An 18,551-nucleotide genomic window follows, 5' to 3' on the forward strand; every position below is an offset into this window, starting at 1 on the left:
AAGTTACAGAGAAGGTTCAATGATCGGGAAAGTATTGGCATAATACCTGCACATCCGAAAAAAATTGGTGCTCCTCTTCTCGTGTAAGAGGGGGCAGAGATTCTGCACCTACGGAACCAGATCTTCGAGACCCATACACGACGTCTTCACGGGATGACGCTACTCCTAGAGAACTCTGATCAGCACTGCAAGCCTGAATTTATCACTTGCTAGCGAAGGAAATTTGCAGAGGTATATTTGATTGAATGTCAAGTTCAAATAGAGGAAAGTACCGCGATATTGCAACTCTAGCAGGTTCTAGAACACGCTTCCTCCTGGACCTGGAAGATGATCTAAGGTTCGGGCCCTTATCGCCCTCAGTTATATAACATGTGACTAGTGTAGCATCTTGTTTCTCTTCGGTGCTCCTTACGACAATCAAGGCACTGCAAGAGTGGTCACCAGCTTTCCTACAAACGCCCAATTCAGATGACTGTGCTGCAAACCTTCCATGAACCCTTAAAGAATTGTTTGCAAAAAGGAGGCCTTGTCTGGTCGTAAATTCACAGGGGCGGATGACCCAACTTTCAGAACCCATGATCGGGCACGCGCAATGTGAGAGTCCTATATTGGCGTTGATTCCATGATCGCCCACATGATTGCAAGAGCTCAAGAAGTTTGCTGCATGGCATTGGCAGCAACGAGTGCATGGAGACTCTACTTGAAAGGCAGTGTGGTGAAGATGCAAATATGGTGGAGATCAGAAGGCTAAAATTTCGCTCAGGACAGAGAGCAGGACGGCCCCGAAAGAATTGGGCATCGTTAGATTCTGCGTTTGTCGCGGAGCAATGAAGGAATATACACTAGCAACAAATGCATCAGACTCTCTCCCAAACGCTTCATGCAGCAAAACATTCAAGCATGGTGTCCATGCATACACTTCCATGCTTTGCCTTCATGCAGCAAAACATTCAAGCATGGCTAGCTCGTCTCCTTCGTGTCCATGCATGCACTTCCATGCTTTGCCTTCATGCAACAAAGCATTCAAGCATGGCTAGCTCGTCTCCTTCTTGACCATGCATGCACTTCCATGCTTTGCCTTAAACATCCAAGCATGGCTAGCTCGTCTCCTTCTTGTCCATGCATGCACTTCCATGCTTTGCATGCTCCTCTCTCATTTGCACAATCAATGTCTCCTCCATCAACTTAACATAAGTGATGACAAAATATGAAGAGGGGAGAGGAGAAGAGTGGAGATGAGGAGAGAGGGCACAGCTAGAGAGCACACCACAAATGACTAACTGTACACTAGATTTAGTTGAAAAAATAGAATATATACAAACCCATTTAGGGTTAGGGTTAAGGGATCTAACCCTTTCCTTTATAACACTCTATTGGGTTAGTGCTATACACATATGATCACATGATGGTGCTATGCACACGTGATCACATGATGTTGAGCATGAACTCTCAACACCTTCCCTCAAGATCAACATCATGAAGTAGGCCTTCCCTCAAGATGATGATTCTGGGGAATTGAAGAAGGACTGAGCATTTATTTGCAACTAGTCTGGCTTTGTATCTTTGAATACTGCCATCTGGATTGTACTTCACTTTGTATACCCATTTGTTTGCTATGGCCTTCTTTCCTAGTGGAAGGTCGCATAATTCCCAAGTATTATTTTTATACAAAACATCCATTTCTTCATTCATAGTAGTTTGCCATCCTGGCTTGTCTACTGCGTCTTTGAAGTACACTGGCTCTTCTGTAGCCATGATGGTAGTCATAAGAGCATAGTTGGTGGTTTCCACCTAAATTGCTTTGCCTTTCTGAGCATATGTCAATCTTGTTGGAGGTTTGCTTTCCCTACTAGATCGTTTGAGCTGCTGTGGCTCTGTCTGGGGTGTTGCTGGCAATTCTTACTCTTCTTCATCAACATGTTCTGTAGATGACTTTAAAGTCGATGTTTCCATCTCCTGTGTATTTGAGGTTTTTCATTCTGATTCCTCATCGAAGATTACATCTCTTGAGGTAATGACTTTGCGGTTGATGGGATCATACAACTTGTATGCTTTGCTTTCTTCACTGTAACCAACCATGATGTATTTGCGTGACTTCGCATCCAATTTCCTGCGATGATCATCATGTATATGGGCATCCAAACATGCGGAGATGCCCAAAGTGTGGCTTGTGTCTGAAGCTGGCCCATGCTTTCAGTATAGCAACCATAAGAGGGGAAGAAGGAGATCTGAGATGGGCTGTGGTGAAAACCCATCTGGTACTGTGTATCCAATCATCTCCTGAAGTGGGTGTGCGAGACTCTATGCATCTGTTAAAAAAGTCCTTCCAAGGCTCTTGTCTTGGCATAAGTCCTCTCACGACGACCTTGCAGAGTAAAGCTCTGCACTGTAGATCTGGGTCAATGATATTCAAACCCCCTTGCTTCTGACTAATACTGATTCGAAAGATGCTTTTCACTAAGCATTGCTCTAGACTGTCTTTGCTAAAGTCCTATTCTTCCTTTCAATCCTTGCATGCTGTTGAGGAGTATCTGCACATGTGAATTGTCTTTGAATGCCGTGTTTTCTGCAAAAGTTCATGAATGCTGAAGACATGTATTCACGTCCTCTATCTGATCTTATGACTTTGATCTTTCTGCCTATCTGGTTTTCTACCATGGCTTTGAATTCTTGAAATTTGGAAAACACTTCAGATTTCTCTTTCAGAAAGTAGACCCAATAATATCTATTGTAGTCGTCAATGAAAGTTAGGTAGTAAAGTGAACCATTGATGTTGCGGGCCTGAGCATAACCCCATACATCTGTATGAATCAAATTAAGAATACCTCATGCACGAGAGGTACCTATGACAAAGTTGGTTCACTTTTGTTTGCCGAAGCAGCCTGCTTTGCAAACTTTTCCAACAAACTGTAGCTTCGGAATCCCAAGTGCCATATTCTGATTCTTGAGATCTAACAAGTACTTGAAGTTGACATGACCATATCTCTTGTGCCATTTTGTAGATAGTGGCATCTGTTGCGGTTGAGTTGACATGGCATGCTTACCTGGTACTGTAGCTAGCATTCTGTACAAGTATCTAACAAAATATGAAGAGGGGAGAGGAGAAGAGTAGAGATGAGGAGAGAGGGCACAGCTAGAGAGCACACCACAAATGACTAACTGTACACTATATTTAGTTGAAAAAATAGAATATATACAAACCCTTTTAGGGTTAGGGTTAGGGGATCTAACCCTTTCCTTTATAGCACTCTATAAGGTTAGTGCTATGCACATATGATCACGTGATGGTGCTATGCACACATGATCACATGATGTTGAGCGTGAACTCTCAACACCTTCCCTCAAGATCAACATCATGAAGTAGGCCTTCCCTCAAGATGATGGTTCTGGGGAATTGAAGAAGGACTAAGCATTACATTCCATCACACCCCTTTAATGGGAATGTCCTTCCTCTGCGTCAAACCAAGAGCTAGTCGGTGTTTCTCGAATAGCTCTTTACCTAGTGGTTTGGTAAAGATGTCTGCAACATTTTCTTTGCTATCACAATGTTGCAAAGTGATGTCACCAAGTAACACTCTTTCTCTGATGAAGTGCTCTCTGACATCAATGTGCTTTGTCCTGGAGTGATATATTGGATTTTTGGCCAATGCTTGAGCCGATTGATTATCACAGTATATTATTGTTGCTTTGACTCATCAAAGTAATCTATTTCTGACAATAGTCTTTTGAGCCATATAGCCTCACATGCACCTGTAGTGAGTGCTCTATATTCTGCTTCAGTCAAAGACAAAGAAACAGTTGGTTGTTTGTTTGACAACCATGATATAGCACCTTGACCAAGGAAGAATGCATATCCCTGTGTCGATCTCCTAGTCTCATGATGTCCAACATAGTCACTGTCACAGTATCCATACAACCGTGGATGACTTCCTCTGTATTCTATCCCAAACTGTCTTGTACCTCTGATGTATCTCAAGACTCTTTTGGCTGCATTCCAGTGAGACTGTTTTGGATTTGCCATAAACTGTGCTAGTGAGCTTACTGCATAACAAATATCTGGCCGTGTGATTATCAGATATATAAGAGATCCAATGAGCTGCCTGTAGTATTTGTCATTAACTGTAGGCTTTTCTGAATCTTTAGTAAGTTTCAAACTCTATTCCATGGGAGTGGCTGCAATCTTGCAATCTGCCATATGAAACTTCTTTAGGAGATTGTCAACATACTTGAGCTAACTCATGAATGTGCTATCTGAATCTCTCCAGAACTCAATTCCAAGACAATAGTGCATAAGTCCAAGATCTTTCATGTCGAACTCTGCAGATAAGTCTTGTTTCAATTTTCTGATGAAGCTATCCTTGCTTCCTGTCATAATCAGATCATCTACGTACAAAAGTGCAATAGTAATGTCTTCCCCTTGAACTTTGTAGTAGAGAGTATGATCTGCATTGGACTTCATGTATCCCAGATCAGCAAAATACTTATCAATTCTGCTATACCAACTTTTAGGTGCTTGCTTTAAGCCGTAGAGACTTTTCTTGAGATGGCAAACCTTTTTCTCCTTTCGTGGTTCAATTTGCTGGTTGTTGCATGTAGACTTCCTTGTCTAGATAACCATTGAGAAATGCATTCTTGACATCGAGCTGATATACATTCCATTTATTGAGTGTCGCTAGTGATATCAAGAACCGTATGGAATCCATCTTTGCTACTGGAGCATAAGTCTCATCATAGTCCTGACCATATTGTTGTGCAAATCCTTTTGCAACTAATCTGGCTTTATATCTCTGAATACTGCCATCTGGATTGTACTTCACTTTGTATACCCATTTGTTTGCTATGGCCTTCTTTCCTAGTGGAAGGTCGCATAATTCCCAAGTATTGTTCTTATACTGCGTCTTCAAAGTACACTAGCTCTTCTATAGCCATGATGGTAGTCATAAGAGCATAGTTGGTGGTTTCCACCTGAATTGCTTTGCCTTTCTGAGCATATGTCAATCTGGCTAGTGGTCTACTCTCCCTAGTAGACCGTCTGAGCTGCTGTGGCTCTGCTTGGGGTGTTCCTGGCAATTCTTGCTCTTCTTCATCATCCTGTTCTATAGATGATTGTGAAGTCAATGCTTCTATCTCCTGTGTAGGTGAGGTTTTCCATTCTGATTCCTCATCAAAGATTACATCTCTGGAGATAATGACTTTGCAGTTGATGTGATCATACAATTTGTATGTTTTGCTTTCTTCACTGTAGCCAACCATGATGCATTTGTGTGACTTCGCATCCAATTTTCTGCGATGATCATCATGTATGTGGGCATATGCTATGCAACCAAATATGCGGAGATGCCCAATGCGTGGCTTGTGTCTAGTGAATGCTTCATAAGGCGTCATACCTTGTATCGGTTCAGTAGCAAGCCGATTAAGCAAATAGTTTGCTGTAGCTATTGCTTCTGCCCAATACTGATTCGAAAGATGCTTTTCACTAAGCATTGCTCTAGCACTGTCTGCTAAAGTCCCATTCTTCCTTTTAGCTATTGCATTCTACTGAGGAGTATCTGCACATGTGAATTGTCTTCGAATGCCGTGATTTTTGCAAAAGTTCATGAATGCTGAAGACATGTATTCACCTCCTCTATCTGATCTCATGACCTTGATCTTTCTGCCCGTCTAGTTTTCTACCATGGCTTTGAATTCTTGAAATCTGGAAAACACTTCAGATTTCTCTTTCAGAAAGTAGACCCAACAATATCTGCTGTAGTCATCGATGAAGGTCAAGTAGTAAAGTGAACCATTGATGCTGCAGGTCTGGGCATAACCCCATACATCTGTATGAATTAAATCAAGAATACCTCGAGCACGAGAGGTACTTTTGACAAAGTTGGTTCGCTTTTGTCTGCCGAAGCAGCATGCTTCACAAACTTTTCCAAGAAACTATAGCTTCGGAATCCCAATTGCCATATTCTGATTTCTGAGATCTAACAAGTACTTGAAGTTGACATGACCATATCTCTTGTGCCATTTTGCAGATAGTGGCATCTATTGCATTTGAGCTGTCATGATTTCCTCTTCCTTAGGAATTCCCTTGATTACTGTTGGATTGACCGCCTTGGTCATACTGCTTCTTGCGGCAATCTCTTTCATAGTGTCCAAACTTGTGACAGTAGTTGCACTGAATGTTTGACACATTGGTGGATGCATTCCCTCGTCCTTGAAATCTTCCTCGATTGGAATGATTTCCTCTTTGCTGATTTTGATGTTGCTGAGGATGATGCTGGTGCTGATTCTGACTTTGATTTTGTTGATGATGACCACTTTTTTGATATGATCTACCTCTGTTTCTGCCTTTGCCTGTGTTTCTATCTGAAGCTGTGAATGCCTGATCATTAGAATGACCTTTACATGCTTGAATGGCTTGAGTCCTGAGTTCTTCACCAAGTAGAACTGACTGAAGTTCTTCCAGTGTTGGAATTTGCCATTGGATGGCACTACTCTGGACTAGATTCTCATATCCTTCTCCTAGTCCATTCAGGATTACTTGAACCATTTCTGCAGGATTCATAGTCTCTCCTGTTGCTGCAAGTTGATTGTTGTAGTCTTTGATGCGGAGTACATAAGCATGACCAGTTTCATTGCTGTTGCGGAAACTCTGGTTGATTTGATTTCTCAGGTGAGAATCCTGGATGTGTTCTTGGACTCGTAGAGTGTGGCGAACATATCCCATGCTTCTTTTGATGTCTTGATTGTGTTGAGTTGTCCTAGCATGACATCTTGCACATTCTGCTTGATCAGGTGATAGGCATACTTATCTTTCTTATCCCATTCTGCTTGAGCTTGGGCAATGGCAGGATCTACTACTGGTGCGGAAACTGTTTGTGTAGATGTAGATCCTGATGTAGATTCCATTGCTGGTGTTGTGACAACAGATGGAGTAGAGCTACTGGTGGCTGGATCGGCCAATGGTCTAGGTGTAGATCCATTGACATACTCCCATTTGTCCTGAAGCACAAGAATGGTCTCCATTCGGTATTTCCATGTACCATAATTGGAGTTGTCTAACTTAGCAGATGCCTTCAGATTGAGGTTGCTAGTCGACAGAATCAACTGCAAATACACTGAAGATGCCAAGTGAAATCTCTGTACCGTCAGTGAAGATAGAACTGCAGTATATAAAATATGATCCGTGTTACAAGGCTTGTGGCAATGATGCCGGGAATAGCCAAGAGGCTTTACAAGGCTGAAAATGATGTGCACGATGCCATGAGATAGCCGAATAGGCTTTACAATAGTGGCATGTGTGTGTGAAATCAAGTGCTATCTGCCCACTGAATCAATCTGCAATGCCTCTGAACTCTAAAGTCTGCTCACTAAACTGATGAACGTAAGGTTTCAGGTAATGTAATGATGTGAAATCGGATGTGAGCGTATGGACTGACTCCGAGTAGGTACTAGTCGGGAATTTCGGGCATGGCTTAGATTGGCAACTTGGGGAATTCAAAGCGTCCCCTCTATGGCGATCTAGTCTACTCTGATCTAGATCTAAACCAACCATCGATTGATGAAAGAAAAACAAATAATTCCTTTTCTTTTGTTCTTTTTAAGTGCTGGGTCAGATGCGTCGATGTAGAGGCAAATGTGCGTGAAGGAAGTGGTTTTGTTGGCGAGGCTCAAATTTGAGTATAACTTGCGCTGAAATGTGCACGTGATGTAACGAGCGCGTAGAGCACAAAAAAACGAGCGACTTTCCTTTTTGGAGCACCCTCAAATTCTTCATGGATCAAGAGATATGACTTGATCTAGGTGGAGGGGCAAAAGGAGTGCAAATGTGCTCAATGATGATGTGTCACTGTGAGTCACATGCAGTGATGATGTGGCACTATGCTTAGCAAGAGGTGTGCCAGTGAAGCTCTGTGCTGAGGTGGCAATTATGTGCACATGCAGTGTGTGCACAGTGTGCCTGGCAAGGGACTGTGCCTGCAGGGGGTCAGTGCTGAGGTGGCACAGATGATGTCAGCAAGGTGACGTGGTAATGCTGACGTGGCACTGATGATGTGGCACTGATGACATGTCCCTGATGATGTGGCATAGGTGACGTGGTAGACGATGTGGCAATTGGTGATGATGTGTCACTGATGATGTGGCCTGCTTACGTGGTCGATGACATGGCAGTTGAGCTAGCACGGTGACATGGCAGATGAGATGACATGGCAATTGGAGATAAGGGTGCCACATGTCACAATGTTGACCACACCTTAACTGAGGTTTACTTGACCTTGGTTAATGTAACCAACCCTTTGGTGATAAGGTCGGGTGACCTTGGGTGTGCGGATAGATGCCACATGTCAAAAATCTAACCAATGATCAAACCCAGGGTGCACTGACTTAACTCGAGTCAGAGCCTATCTACCACGTGTCGCAAGGGTAGAGCCTTGGGAGATCTAACGGAATCTGTCAGATTCCGTCAACATAGAAAAGACTCCGACGTCGATGGAGCGGCGCTGCCCGTGCGTGGGTTCGTTGAGGCGCTGCTGTCGATGGAGCGGCCCGTTGGAGCTTGCCCGTTGCAGAGTTGAAGGGTCATTGGAGCGCTATCGGCGCGGCTGAGGTCACTGGCTATTGCTTACAGGGGGACCAGGAGGCGGTGCTTCTACCAAAGTATGGCATAGATGCTGGATTCCAAGAAATGGAGGACACGCGACAATGACTGCCTGCTAGAACGATTGTAGGCCGAAAAAGAATTGCACAAGAGCAAGAACTTGCTGCTATCGAAACAACGTGCACAAATGGTAAAAATTCAGCAACGCTGCTTGGTTGATGAAGTCGTAGGAGCCGCTAGAGCTTGCTATGCTTGTTGTCATAGGAGTTGCTGTGGAAGGCTAGTGAATGGCAGGCTCATTTTCAAGTGCTTCTGCTGCTTTGTTGTTGAGGCCTTGCTGCTTTGCAAAGTTGCTACTGTAGAAGGAGTTGGTGGCCGAATGGATAGCTAGAAGCCTTATGCTACCCGCCAAGTCTTTCTTTCTCTCAAACAAGACTCTATTCATACATTATCATAGCAAAATTTCTCCCTATATCTCTCTCTATATCTCTCTCAGTTGAGGGAAGAATACCTCGCAAGTAAAGCACTCTCTTTGTCACAATGGAAATCTCTCAAGAACAATGATGGAAATTTCTTTCAACGGAAGTGAAGGGAAGGATCTCACAATCACTCGAGAACTCTCAATCTCACAATCTCTCACACTCTCAAGGATCACAATGCCTCAGCGGAAGGCAAGGGAGATCTGATACCATGACAAAATATGAAGAGAGGAGAGGAGAAGAGTGGAGATGAGGAGAGAGGGCACAGCTAGAGAGCACACCACAAATGACTAACTGTACACTAGATTTAGTTGAAAAAATAGAATATATACAAACCCTTTTAGGGTTAGGGTTAGGGGATCTAACCCTTTCCTTTATAGCACTCTATAAGGTTAGTGCTATGCACATATGATCACGTGATGGTGCTATGCACACATGATCACATGATGTTGAGCGTGAACTCTCAACAGTGTCCTTCCTTGACACCTTTTGCTACTAGCTAACATCTTCTAGATTTGTCTCTGATAGTGCATTCATCTCTGTCAAAGATGACTTGATAGTGGTGTTCTGTCATTTGACCTACTGACAAAAGGTTCTTGCTGAGCTTCGAAACATAGAGCACATCTTTTACCAATCCTTTCGTACCAGTGAAATTGTTCATAGGGATAACACCTATCCCTTGAACTGGATTTGGTGTATTATCTATTGTGTAGAGGACATTTTCTGACCTTCTAATGGTTTCATCTCTGTGAACCATTCGTGATGATTTGTCATGTGAGATGATGCATTGCTGTTTCAATATACCAAGGATCCTGTTCCGCTTGGTCAACTTGATAGGCTGAAATCCTCTTTGGGATTGCAATGAGTGTCTAGGTACACTATCAGTTTGCTGCATTTCCTCGCTCGCAAGAAACATATTCCCACGTTCATTTGCAAAATGATTGTGACTAGAATGTCCACCAACAATGATTTCCTCTACCTCAAAAATTCCCTCAGCTGGATTGACCACCTTGGTCGTACTGCTTCTTGCGGTTCATAGTGTCCAAACTTGTGACAGTAGTTGCACTAGATGTTTGGCATGTTGGTGGATGCATTCCCTCGTCCTTGGAATCTTCCTCGGTTGGAATGATTTCCTCTTTGCTGATTCTGATGTTGCTGAGAATGATGCTGATGCTGATTTTGCTAATGATGACCTTGTTGTTGCTGATGATTACCACTTCTCTGATATGATTTGTCTCTACCTTTGCTTCTATCTGAAGTTGTGAATGCCTGATCTTTTCGTGCTTGAATGGCCTGAGTCCTGAGCTCTTCACCAAGTAGGATTGACTAGAGCTCTTCCAATGTCAAAATTTGCCGTTGGATGGCAATACTCTGGACTAGATTCTTGTATCCCTCTCCTAGTCCATTCAGGATTACTTGAACCATTTCTGCAGGGTTCATAGTCTCTCCAGCTACTGCAAGTTGATTGTTGTAGTCTTTTATCTGGAGTACATAAGCATGACCGGTTTCGCTGCTGTTGCAAAAAATCTGGTTGATTTGGTTTCTCAGTGTGAGAATCCTAGATGTGTTCTTGGACTCATAGAGAGTTGCGAACATATCCCATGCTTCTTTCGACGTCTTGACTATGTTGAGCTGTCCTAGCATCACATCTTGCACATTCTGCTTGGTCAGATGATAGGCGTACTTGTATTTCTTATCCCATTCTACTTGAGCTCGGGCAATGGCAGGATTTGCTACGGGTGCAAGAATTGTTTGTGTAGCTGTTGATGTCGTAGATCCTGTTGTTGGTGCTGTGACAATAGGTGGAGTAGAGCTACTGGTGGCTGGATCGTCCAATGGTCTAGGTGTAGATCCATCAACATACTCCCATTTGTCGTGAAGTACAAGAATGGTCTCCATTCGATATTTCCATGTACTATAATTGGAGTTGTCTAGCTTAGCAGATGCCTCCAGATTGAGGTTGCTAGTCGTAGACATGGTGCAAGAAATGTACTCAAAGTGTCATGAAAATCACTTTATAAATCAACTGCAAAAAAGAAAACAGTGACTGTGCCAAGTGGAATCTCTGAACTGTCGATGAAGAACTGCAATATATAAAATCTAATTTGTGTTACAAGACTTGTGGCAAATGATGTCGAGAATAGCCAAGAGGCTTTACAAGGCCAAAATAATGTGCACAATGCGTGAAATAGCTGTGTAGGCTTTACAATGGTGGCATGTGTGTGTGAAATCAAATGCTATCTGCCCACTGAACAATCGGCAACGCCTCTAAACTCTCTGAAGTTGGCTCACTGAACTTATGAATGTCAGGTTTTAGGTAATATGCTGATGTGAAACCGTATGTGAGCGTATGGACTAACTCCGAGTAAGTACAAGTCGAGAATTTCGAGCATGGCTTAGATTGGCAACTTGGAGAAATTCAAAGCATCCCCTTTATGGCGATCTAGTCTACTCTAATCTAGATCTATACCAACCGTCGATCGATGAAAGAACAGCAAATAATTCCTTTTCTTTTGTTCTTTTTAAGTGTCGGGTCAAATGCATCGATGTAGAGGTGAATGTGCGTGTAGGATGTGGATTTAACGGTAGCGAGGCTCAAATGTGAGTGTAACTTGTGCCAAAATATGCACGTGATGTAATGAGCATGTAGAGCACAAAAAAACGAGCGACTTTCCTTTTTGGAGCGCCCTCAAATTCTTCCTGGATCAAGAGATACGACTTGGTCTAGCTGGAGGGGCAAAAGGAGTGCAAATGGTGCTCAATGATGATGTGTCATTGTGGGTCACATGCAGTGATGATGTGGCACTGTGCCTAGCGAGAGGTGTTCCTGTGAAGCAGTGATGAGGTGGTAGGAGTGGTCACATGCAGTGAAGCACTGTGTGTGCCTGCAGAGGTCAGTGTGCCACATGGCACTGATGATGTGGCACTACTTACTGAACAGGGTGATGTGGCAGTTGATTGGTCAACCTTGATGACATGGCACTTTGACTTTTACTGTCAAGGTGGAATACTGATGTGGCACATGTGATTGGACCTACCCATGTGGCATGGCTCTTGCTGACTCGATTACTGACGTGGCAAGCGGTGGTGATGTGGCCTGATGAGCTGGTAGTCTGATGTGGCTAGATGATGTGTCAAGATGGGGTGACATGGCAGTGGAGATAAGATCTACCACATGTCAGATGACGTGGAGGATAAGGATGATGTGGCATTTGCCACGTGTCAAAAGGCTAACCAATCTATGGTGACTGCAAGCTGATCGGGCTAATTTGACTAGGGTTATGCTAACTAACCCTATCAATCCTTGAGGATAAGGTGGATTGATATTGCACCATGTGTCGCATATAGAGCAAAGACGGAATCTTCTAGATTCTGTCAAAATCTATAGAGATTCTGTTGACATGACTCTAGTGAGCTTGAAGCTTCGTTCGGTGGAGACTTGGCCGGTCATCGCGCTGTAGAGATCGCTGATGATGTTGCTGGTGCTATTGATCAGAGGAGACTGGAGCTCGGGAGCGGCCATCATGATGGAAGCTTGGAGTGCTTAAAGGAGTTGGCTGGAGCAGCAGGTTGTGAGTCTGTGGCGCTATTGTAGTACCTTTGTTGAGGCTTGCTTTCTACAGAGCTACCGCCGATCGAGGCTTGTGGTGGCAGAAGCTTTGGCTATGAGCTGTGGAGTGAGAGCTGCTTTCACGTAAGTGTTGTGTTGCCCTTGTGGGCGTAGAGGAGTAGCCACTTGAAGCTTTGGAGGCGGTGCTTTTGGAAGGAGCTACTGTTGGATTGTGAGGAGTTGCCTAGAGCATGGAGCGTTGAGCCACTGATAGCGCAGCTGAAAGGCGTTTGGAGCTTAGGCTTGCAGAGCGTCGTTGAAGATGTCTTTAAGCGAAGATCGATTAGAGAGATATGGTGTTTGGAGCTTGCAGGGTCCGTTGATGATGGTGAAGGAGCTGGTCATTGGAGAGGTGAGTGCGCTTAGTCATCACACGAGTCATTGTGAGCAGAAGGTTGTTGTGACAAAGGCTAGTGGTGTGGAGTCATGGCAGGTGCTAGTAGAGCTCGTGAGCCTGTGAGCTAGGCATTGGAGGCTGCTGGAAGCCTTACAAGGCTCGTTGTCGACCATTTAGGCTTGCTAGAGTAGGAGCACTATAGGAGAGCCGATGCCTATGGCTTACAAGGTCGTCAAGTCATTGAGGTGCTTGTTGCAACTTAGAATGGCTACTTGTTGTGAAGCATGGGCTACTCAGGTGTCATGTATATGAAGCTAGAGTCGAGTATGAGCTGCAGTCCCATGAAGTCGAGGCGCTTAGAAAGAGTGCCTAGAGGAGAAGAAGGTCCCGTAGAGAACCTTCGATTGACTGCTGATGTAGAGAATACAAAGGAGCAGCTCTCTCTCTCTCTCTCTCTCTCTCTCTCTCTCCCTATATTCATCTCAAAGCATTACACTCCCTATATTTCTCTCAGAGCATTACTCTCACAATCTCTTGGAATCACTCATAAGTTCTCAATGGAATGAAGAGAAATCCTCACATGGAACTCAAGCAATGAACGAAAATGGACGGAATTTTCTCTCAATGGAAGAGGATGGAACACTCAATCTCTCTCAATCTCTCAATCTCTCAATTGCTCTCACAAGAAGGATGGCACCTTAGCGGAAGGCAAAACCATGCTTTGATACCATGACAAAATATGAAGAGGGGAGAGGAGAAGAGTGGAGATGAGGAGAGAGGGCACAACTAGAGAGCACACCACAAATGACTAACTGTACACTAGATTTAGTTGAAAAAATAGAATATATACAAACCCATTTAGGGTTAGGGTTAGGGGATCTAACCCTTTCCTTTATAGCACTCTATTGGGTTTAGTGCTATGCACATTTGATCACATGATGGTGCTATGCACACCTGATCACATGATGTTGAGCGTGAACTCTCAACAAGTGAAACTATGCCTGCCCATGTTATGGGCTCACCTCAGGTGGGCAATCTTGTTGTTGGTGTCCATACATGGACTGCAACTCACTCTTCATGCTTTGCATTCTCCTCTCTCATATTCACAATCCCCTTGCCAACATGAATGTCTACTTCATGCACTTCACACTCAGATTCCACTTCTTCATCCACAAGGGACAACAAAAGTTCCAAAACTAGAGGGCCCTCAAAACCAAGACGAGAGAGTATCTTTCCTTCCCCTACTTGTCTTCTTATTAGTGCCAACAATTTTGGCATCACTAGGCATTACACTTATCTATCGCCAACCCTTTTATTCATCCCCTTGGCACTAAGGATTTTGGCATCACCATCTGTAAAAATAACATTTTCTACCACTAATTTTTGCCTCCAAAGTCGCCAATTATACCGCTATAAGCCTCAAAGTTTCCTCACTTTCCTTAAGCTATTGCTAGTGTTTACACAAGGCTTCATCACTACCTTTACAATTGCACATCGCGAGGCAATCCCATTGCTACCATATCGGAAATGACTTTTAAGAGAGTTCTAAAAGCATTGGATTTTAAGAAGTTTCTTATGCAAGTTTCTAGTAGAGGTGCAAGATAAGAAGCACACATGCTGAGCAAATATAGATGAATGCAAGAAGTGGAGAGGATCACTAACCACACTCTACACATGTAGAGAAAATATCTCGTGAACTCACTAAATGGCCTTTCAAGGAAGTAACAAGTTGTTAGATAATAATAATAATAATCAAAGGTCAAATTCCAAAACTTGAGTATCCTTTCTATGTGAATTCTACAAGATAAGGAGATACACATTAAATTGTGTGTGCTCAAGATAGCCATGAGGTATGATGCAAATTTAATTCATTTTCTTATTGACAGTGTTGCAATTGCATATATACATTGTAGAAAGCGTTGCACATGTACATTTACATTATAGGTAGGAGATATGTAGATATCTACAATGTAAGTGTTGTACGTTGTAGATATGTAGACATCTATAATGTAAGTGCTAAAAGTGTTGCATTTGTATAGGGGTAGATGCATGGTTGGGTGGACTCAAAGTATGTCTTAAGACATTGCTTTTTAACTGCTTGTAGAAGCACAAGTCTTCTAAATTGAAATTCAAAAGAGAGAGCTCATTTAAAATTAGTGGAAACCAAACTTGTAACTCCCATGTCTCACATCCACCATCTTGTAAACATAACTCCCACATCCACCATCTTCATCCCATTGGCATTCTCTCTCTCTCTCTCTCTCTCTCTCTCTCTCTCTCTCTTTGTGTGTGTGTGTGTGTGTGTGTGTGTGTGTAGGCCCCTCCATTGCAACAATGTTGCTCACATGTCATGCTCAGTTATCAAGTTATATTGTAATAGTGTTAGTTGGCTAATGAGTTATGTTGCAACATGTATGCCTAGCTAGTCCTTGTAAGTGTCATTCTTTCTATTAGTACTATGCAAGGCCCATGCTTCGATACTTTCAGTTGTCTAAAGTGCTAAGGGCAACAACATTGCTAAAGCAACCATTGGAGTTTCACGTCTGAAGGCAATTTATGTGCAAGTAGGACCACAACCATTGGTGTTCAAAAAAAATGTAGACTTGCAATTGCAAGAAGCTTTGTAGTTCTTACTAGAAAATGCTTAACATGGAATGCCAATAGTGCTCTTAGTTTGCCCTATTGTTTGTATTGATCCACTATGCTATTGGAGCCATGTGTGCAAGTAATAGCATTTTCTTAATTGGGTGTATGATGGGCTAGTGTCTACTTACCTATGAATACACAACCATACCTTATGATGTGCAAGTAATAGCATTTTCTTAATTGGGTGTAGAGTGGGCTATTGTCTACTTACCTCTGAAGGCACAACCATACCTTATGCTGTATAGGCAAAATGGTATGAATGTAAGAGGATAGGCAAAAAATGCAATATAATGCATCCTATCCATCCTCTTAAGGAACCTCAAGTTTTGTACATCAGAATACTTTTAATATGCAATCATGCTATCTCATTTTTACTAATTTCTAGCATTCATAGGGCTACTATTAACTAATTTATAGTTGCAGACATAGTATTGCTTGAATGCTTTGTCATAGTTAAAGTTGCACTTTGAAGCACAACTTCTAACTACTTTTTAGTAGCTAGAGTAGTGCTTTGAGCTTCAATTACAGCACTACATTGAATTATTTTGTAGTAGTTGCAACACTTATTTTAACTACTTTGACTTATTTTGGGTGCTCTTCTGCACTCATAACATTACCTTTTATTACTTTGTTGTAGGTCCTCTATCATTGTTTTCTAATTGCATATAAGCACTTGTGTCTATCTTGTGTCTACTTTGTGTCATCTTTGTGACTGCTTTGGGGGATGTTGAGTACCCCAAGCAAGAAAGACACCAATTGTAGGTGCTTGAGGGGTTTACCCAGAAGTATGTGACTTTCAACAAGGTTTAAATTGAGGGGTTTTCTAATTCAAATTAAGGTAAATTTATAGAAATGTATTTATACATGGGGTTTTATAATTGAATTTTTTGGGGGGAAAGTAAGTTTGTATAAGAAAGGGGGTCTTTTTATCCATGTTAAATTTATAGACAAGGGGTTTTAGCACTTGTTTGGAGAAGGATAGAAAAATGTCATAAAACACTTTTATGTCCTGCTAACTTAGCCACTTCCTAAAATTATTCAAAGGCCTTTATAGATAAGGTAATTTGGGGTTTCATTTATTGACCATAATACCCCATATTTTCCTATATTTTTAAAAAAAAGTCTTATGAGTCTAGAGAGGGAGTCCTCAATAAATATAACTAGGTCAAGTTGTGAATTGTTTACCAAAACATCAAAATGACATTTTATGTCATTTTTTACTACCAAACTAGTGTTAAAATACATAAGGGGTTTTAAAAATACTTGAGCACAGGTCATATCTAGGGTTTCTTAGTTAGTGCACCCTTGGCATGTAGGTGGTTTTTGACTATTTTGTTACTGGTTGGGGGGGCAATGAGTCCCCCAAGAAATAGAGGCACAAATTCTAGATGCTTTTTAAGACTTCTTTGTGATTGTTTTATGACTACTTTGTGGTTGCTTTGAGGATACTTTGTGACTACTTGGGGTTATGATGAGTTACCCAAGAAAAAAAGCCACCAATTTGCAGGTGCTTTTTGCCTACTTGTGATGCTTAGAAGGACGATGAATCTCCCAAGTCCATAAACTAGAGGTGCTTTTTGACTACTTCCATGATTGCTTGGGGGGATGACTAGTCTCAAAAGCAATATATAGCCTCCAATTATAGATGCTTTCTAATTTTTTGTAGGTGCTTTGTGACTCCTTGGCTCGGGGATGATGAGTTACCCGACAATAAAGTCATCAAATTTCAGGTTCTTTTTAACTACTTGTGACTATATGTTAGGAATGATGAGTTTCCCAAAACGATGGAGCAACCAATTGTAGGTGCTTCTTGACTACTTGTTGGTGCTTTGTGATTACTTTGTGATTGTTTCTAGTCATATTTTCTTGTGCATCATATTGTATTGTCATTCTATTTTATTGCTAATGAGAGCTTCCTTATTTTGTATGCTACCATAGATTGAGCTCTTTTAACAATTCAAGGTAACCTATCTAGAGATAAAAAATTCAGCGTTGCTTGTTTGAGTGTATTTTGTTTTAAAGTTGTAGTACATGTGCACATGTTGTTGCATTTATCATGTGTAAATGTCTTTCCTCAAGAATGGATAGGGATTCACAATTTTGGCCTTCATTGAGCATCCTATAACTATGATTGTCAAATATGAAATTGGTGAAAGCAATTGTGGTTGCACAAATTTTTAATGCACACAAGAGTGTTACAACTCTTTGAGAGTTGGATTTGTGCCCCAAACTAGCTAGAGTCACATTGCACCATCATGGATGTCTTTTGTGTGACTACAAAAAATGTGGTATAGACAAAATGCCATGTTTTCTACATGAGATAGATAATGATACCAAAAAGGTGATGGTGAAGGTCTTTGAGAGTGACATGGAAGCAATCACCAAAATGAAGGGAGAAAGAAGAAAAGGAGAGACCTTTGTAGGCAAGGAGATGCTTTGCAATGACCTTTTACTATTCTTCAAGAGTCACCCCAAAGAATTCATCAATTATGATTACATTTATAGGTGGCAACTTGAACTTCTCAAAGAGTGCATGCTGAGGTTTCTTTAAGATGTGGCAGTCTAAGTGGTGGATGTTGCAAAAAATCACTCTTTCAAGGAACAAAATGAGATTTAGTCTATGCATGCTATTCTAGCCAAGTTATGATTTTTGTAGAGATAATGTATGTTCCTAGCAATAGAAGTTAGGTAAAAAACATGGTTCACTTCTTTATTTTAGATGATAAGGTGCTAAACAAGCTCTTTGTCTAGCATTGTTTTATACTACAATACAAGTGGTTGAACTTACCAAGCATTGGGTTTAGTCATATGAGGGAACCTCCCAATTCAAGGCTAAGAGACCTTTCCCTTTGTTTCAATATTTGGAGGACTCGTAGGTTTGCAAATGACATG

The 18,551-nt window shown here is 42.0% G+C and overlaps 1 protein-coding gene across 1 annotated transcript in view; it reads right to left on the reverse strand.

Moving 5' to 3' along the window:
* The window catches only part of LOC147904002 (uncharacterized), a 44,845-nt gene extending 43,766 nt beyond the window's left edge, over nucleotides 1-1,079 (reverse strand). The window contains exons 1-2 of the mRNA XM_087372859.1: nucleotides 273-1,079; nucleotides 47-185 (exon numbers count right to left, since the gene is read on the reverse strand). Coding sequence (XP_087228985.1) covers nucleotides 47-185; nucleotides 273-577 — 444 coding nt within the window. The 5' untranslated portion in view covers nucleotides 578-1,079. The remainder of the gene's footprint in view (nucleotides 1-46; nucleotides 186-272) is intronic.
* Between the last annotated feature and the right edge of the window lie 17,472 nt (nucleotides 1,080-18,551).

The sequence above is a fragment of the Dipteris shenzhenensis genome, chromosome 3 (genome assembly GCF_047967505.1).
Source record: "Dipteris shenzhenensis isolate YYH24624 ecotype China chromosome 3, Dip_SZ_1.0, whole genome shotgun sequence".
NCBI lineage: Eukaryota > Viridiplantae > Streptophyta > Polypodiopsida > Gleicheniales > Dipteridaceae > Dipteris > Dipteris shenzhenensis.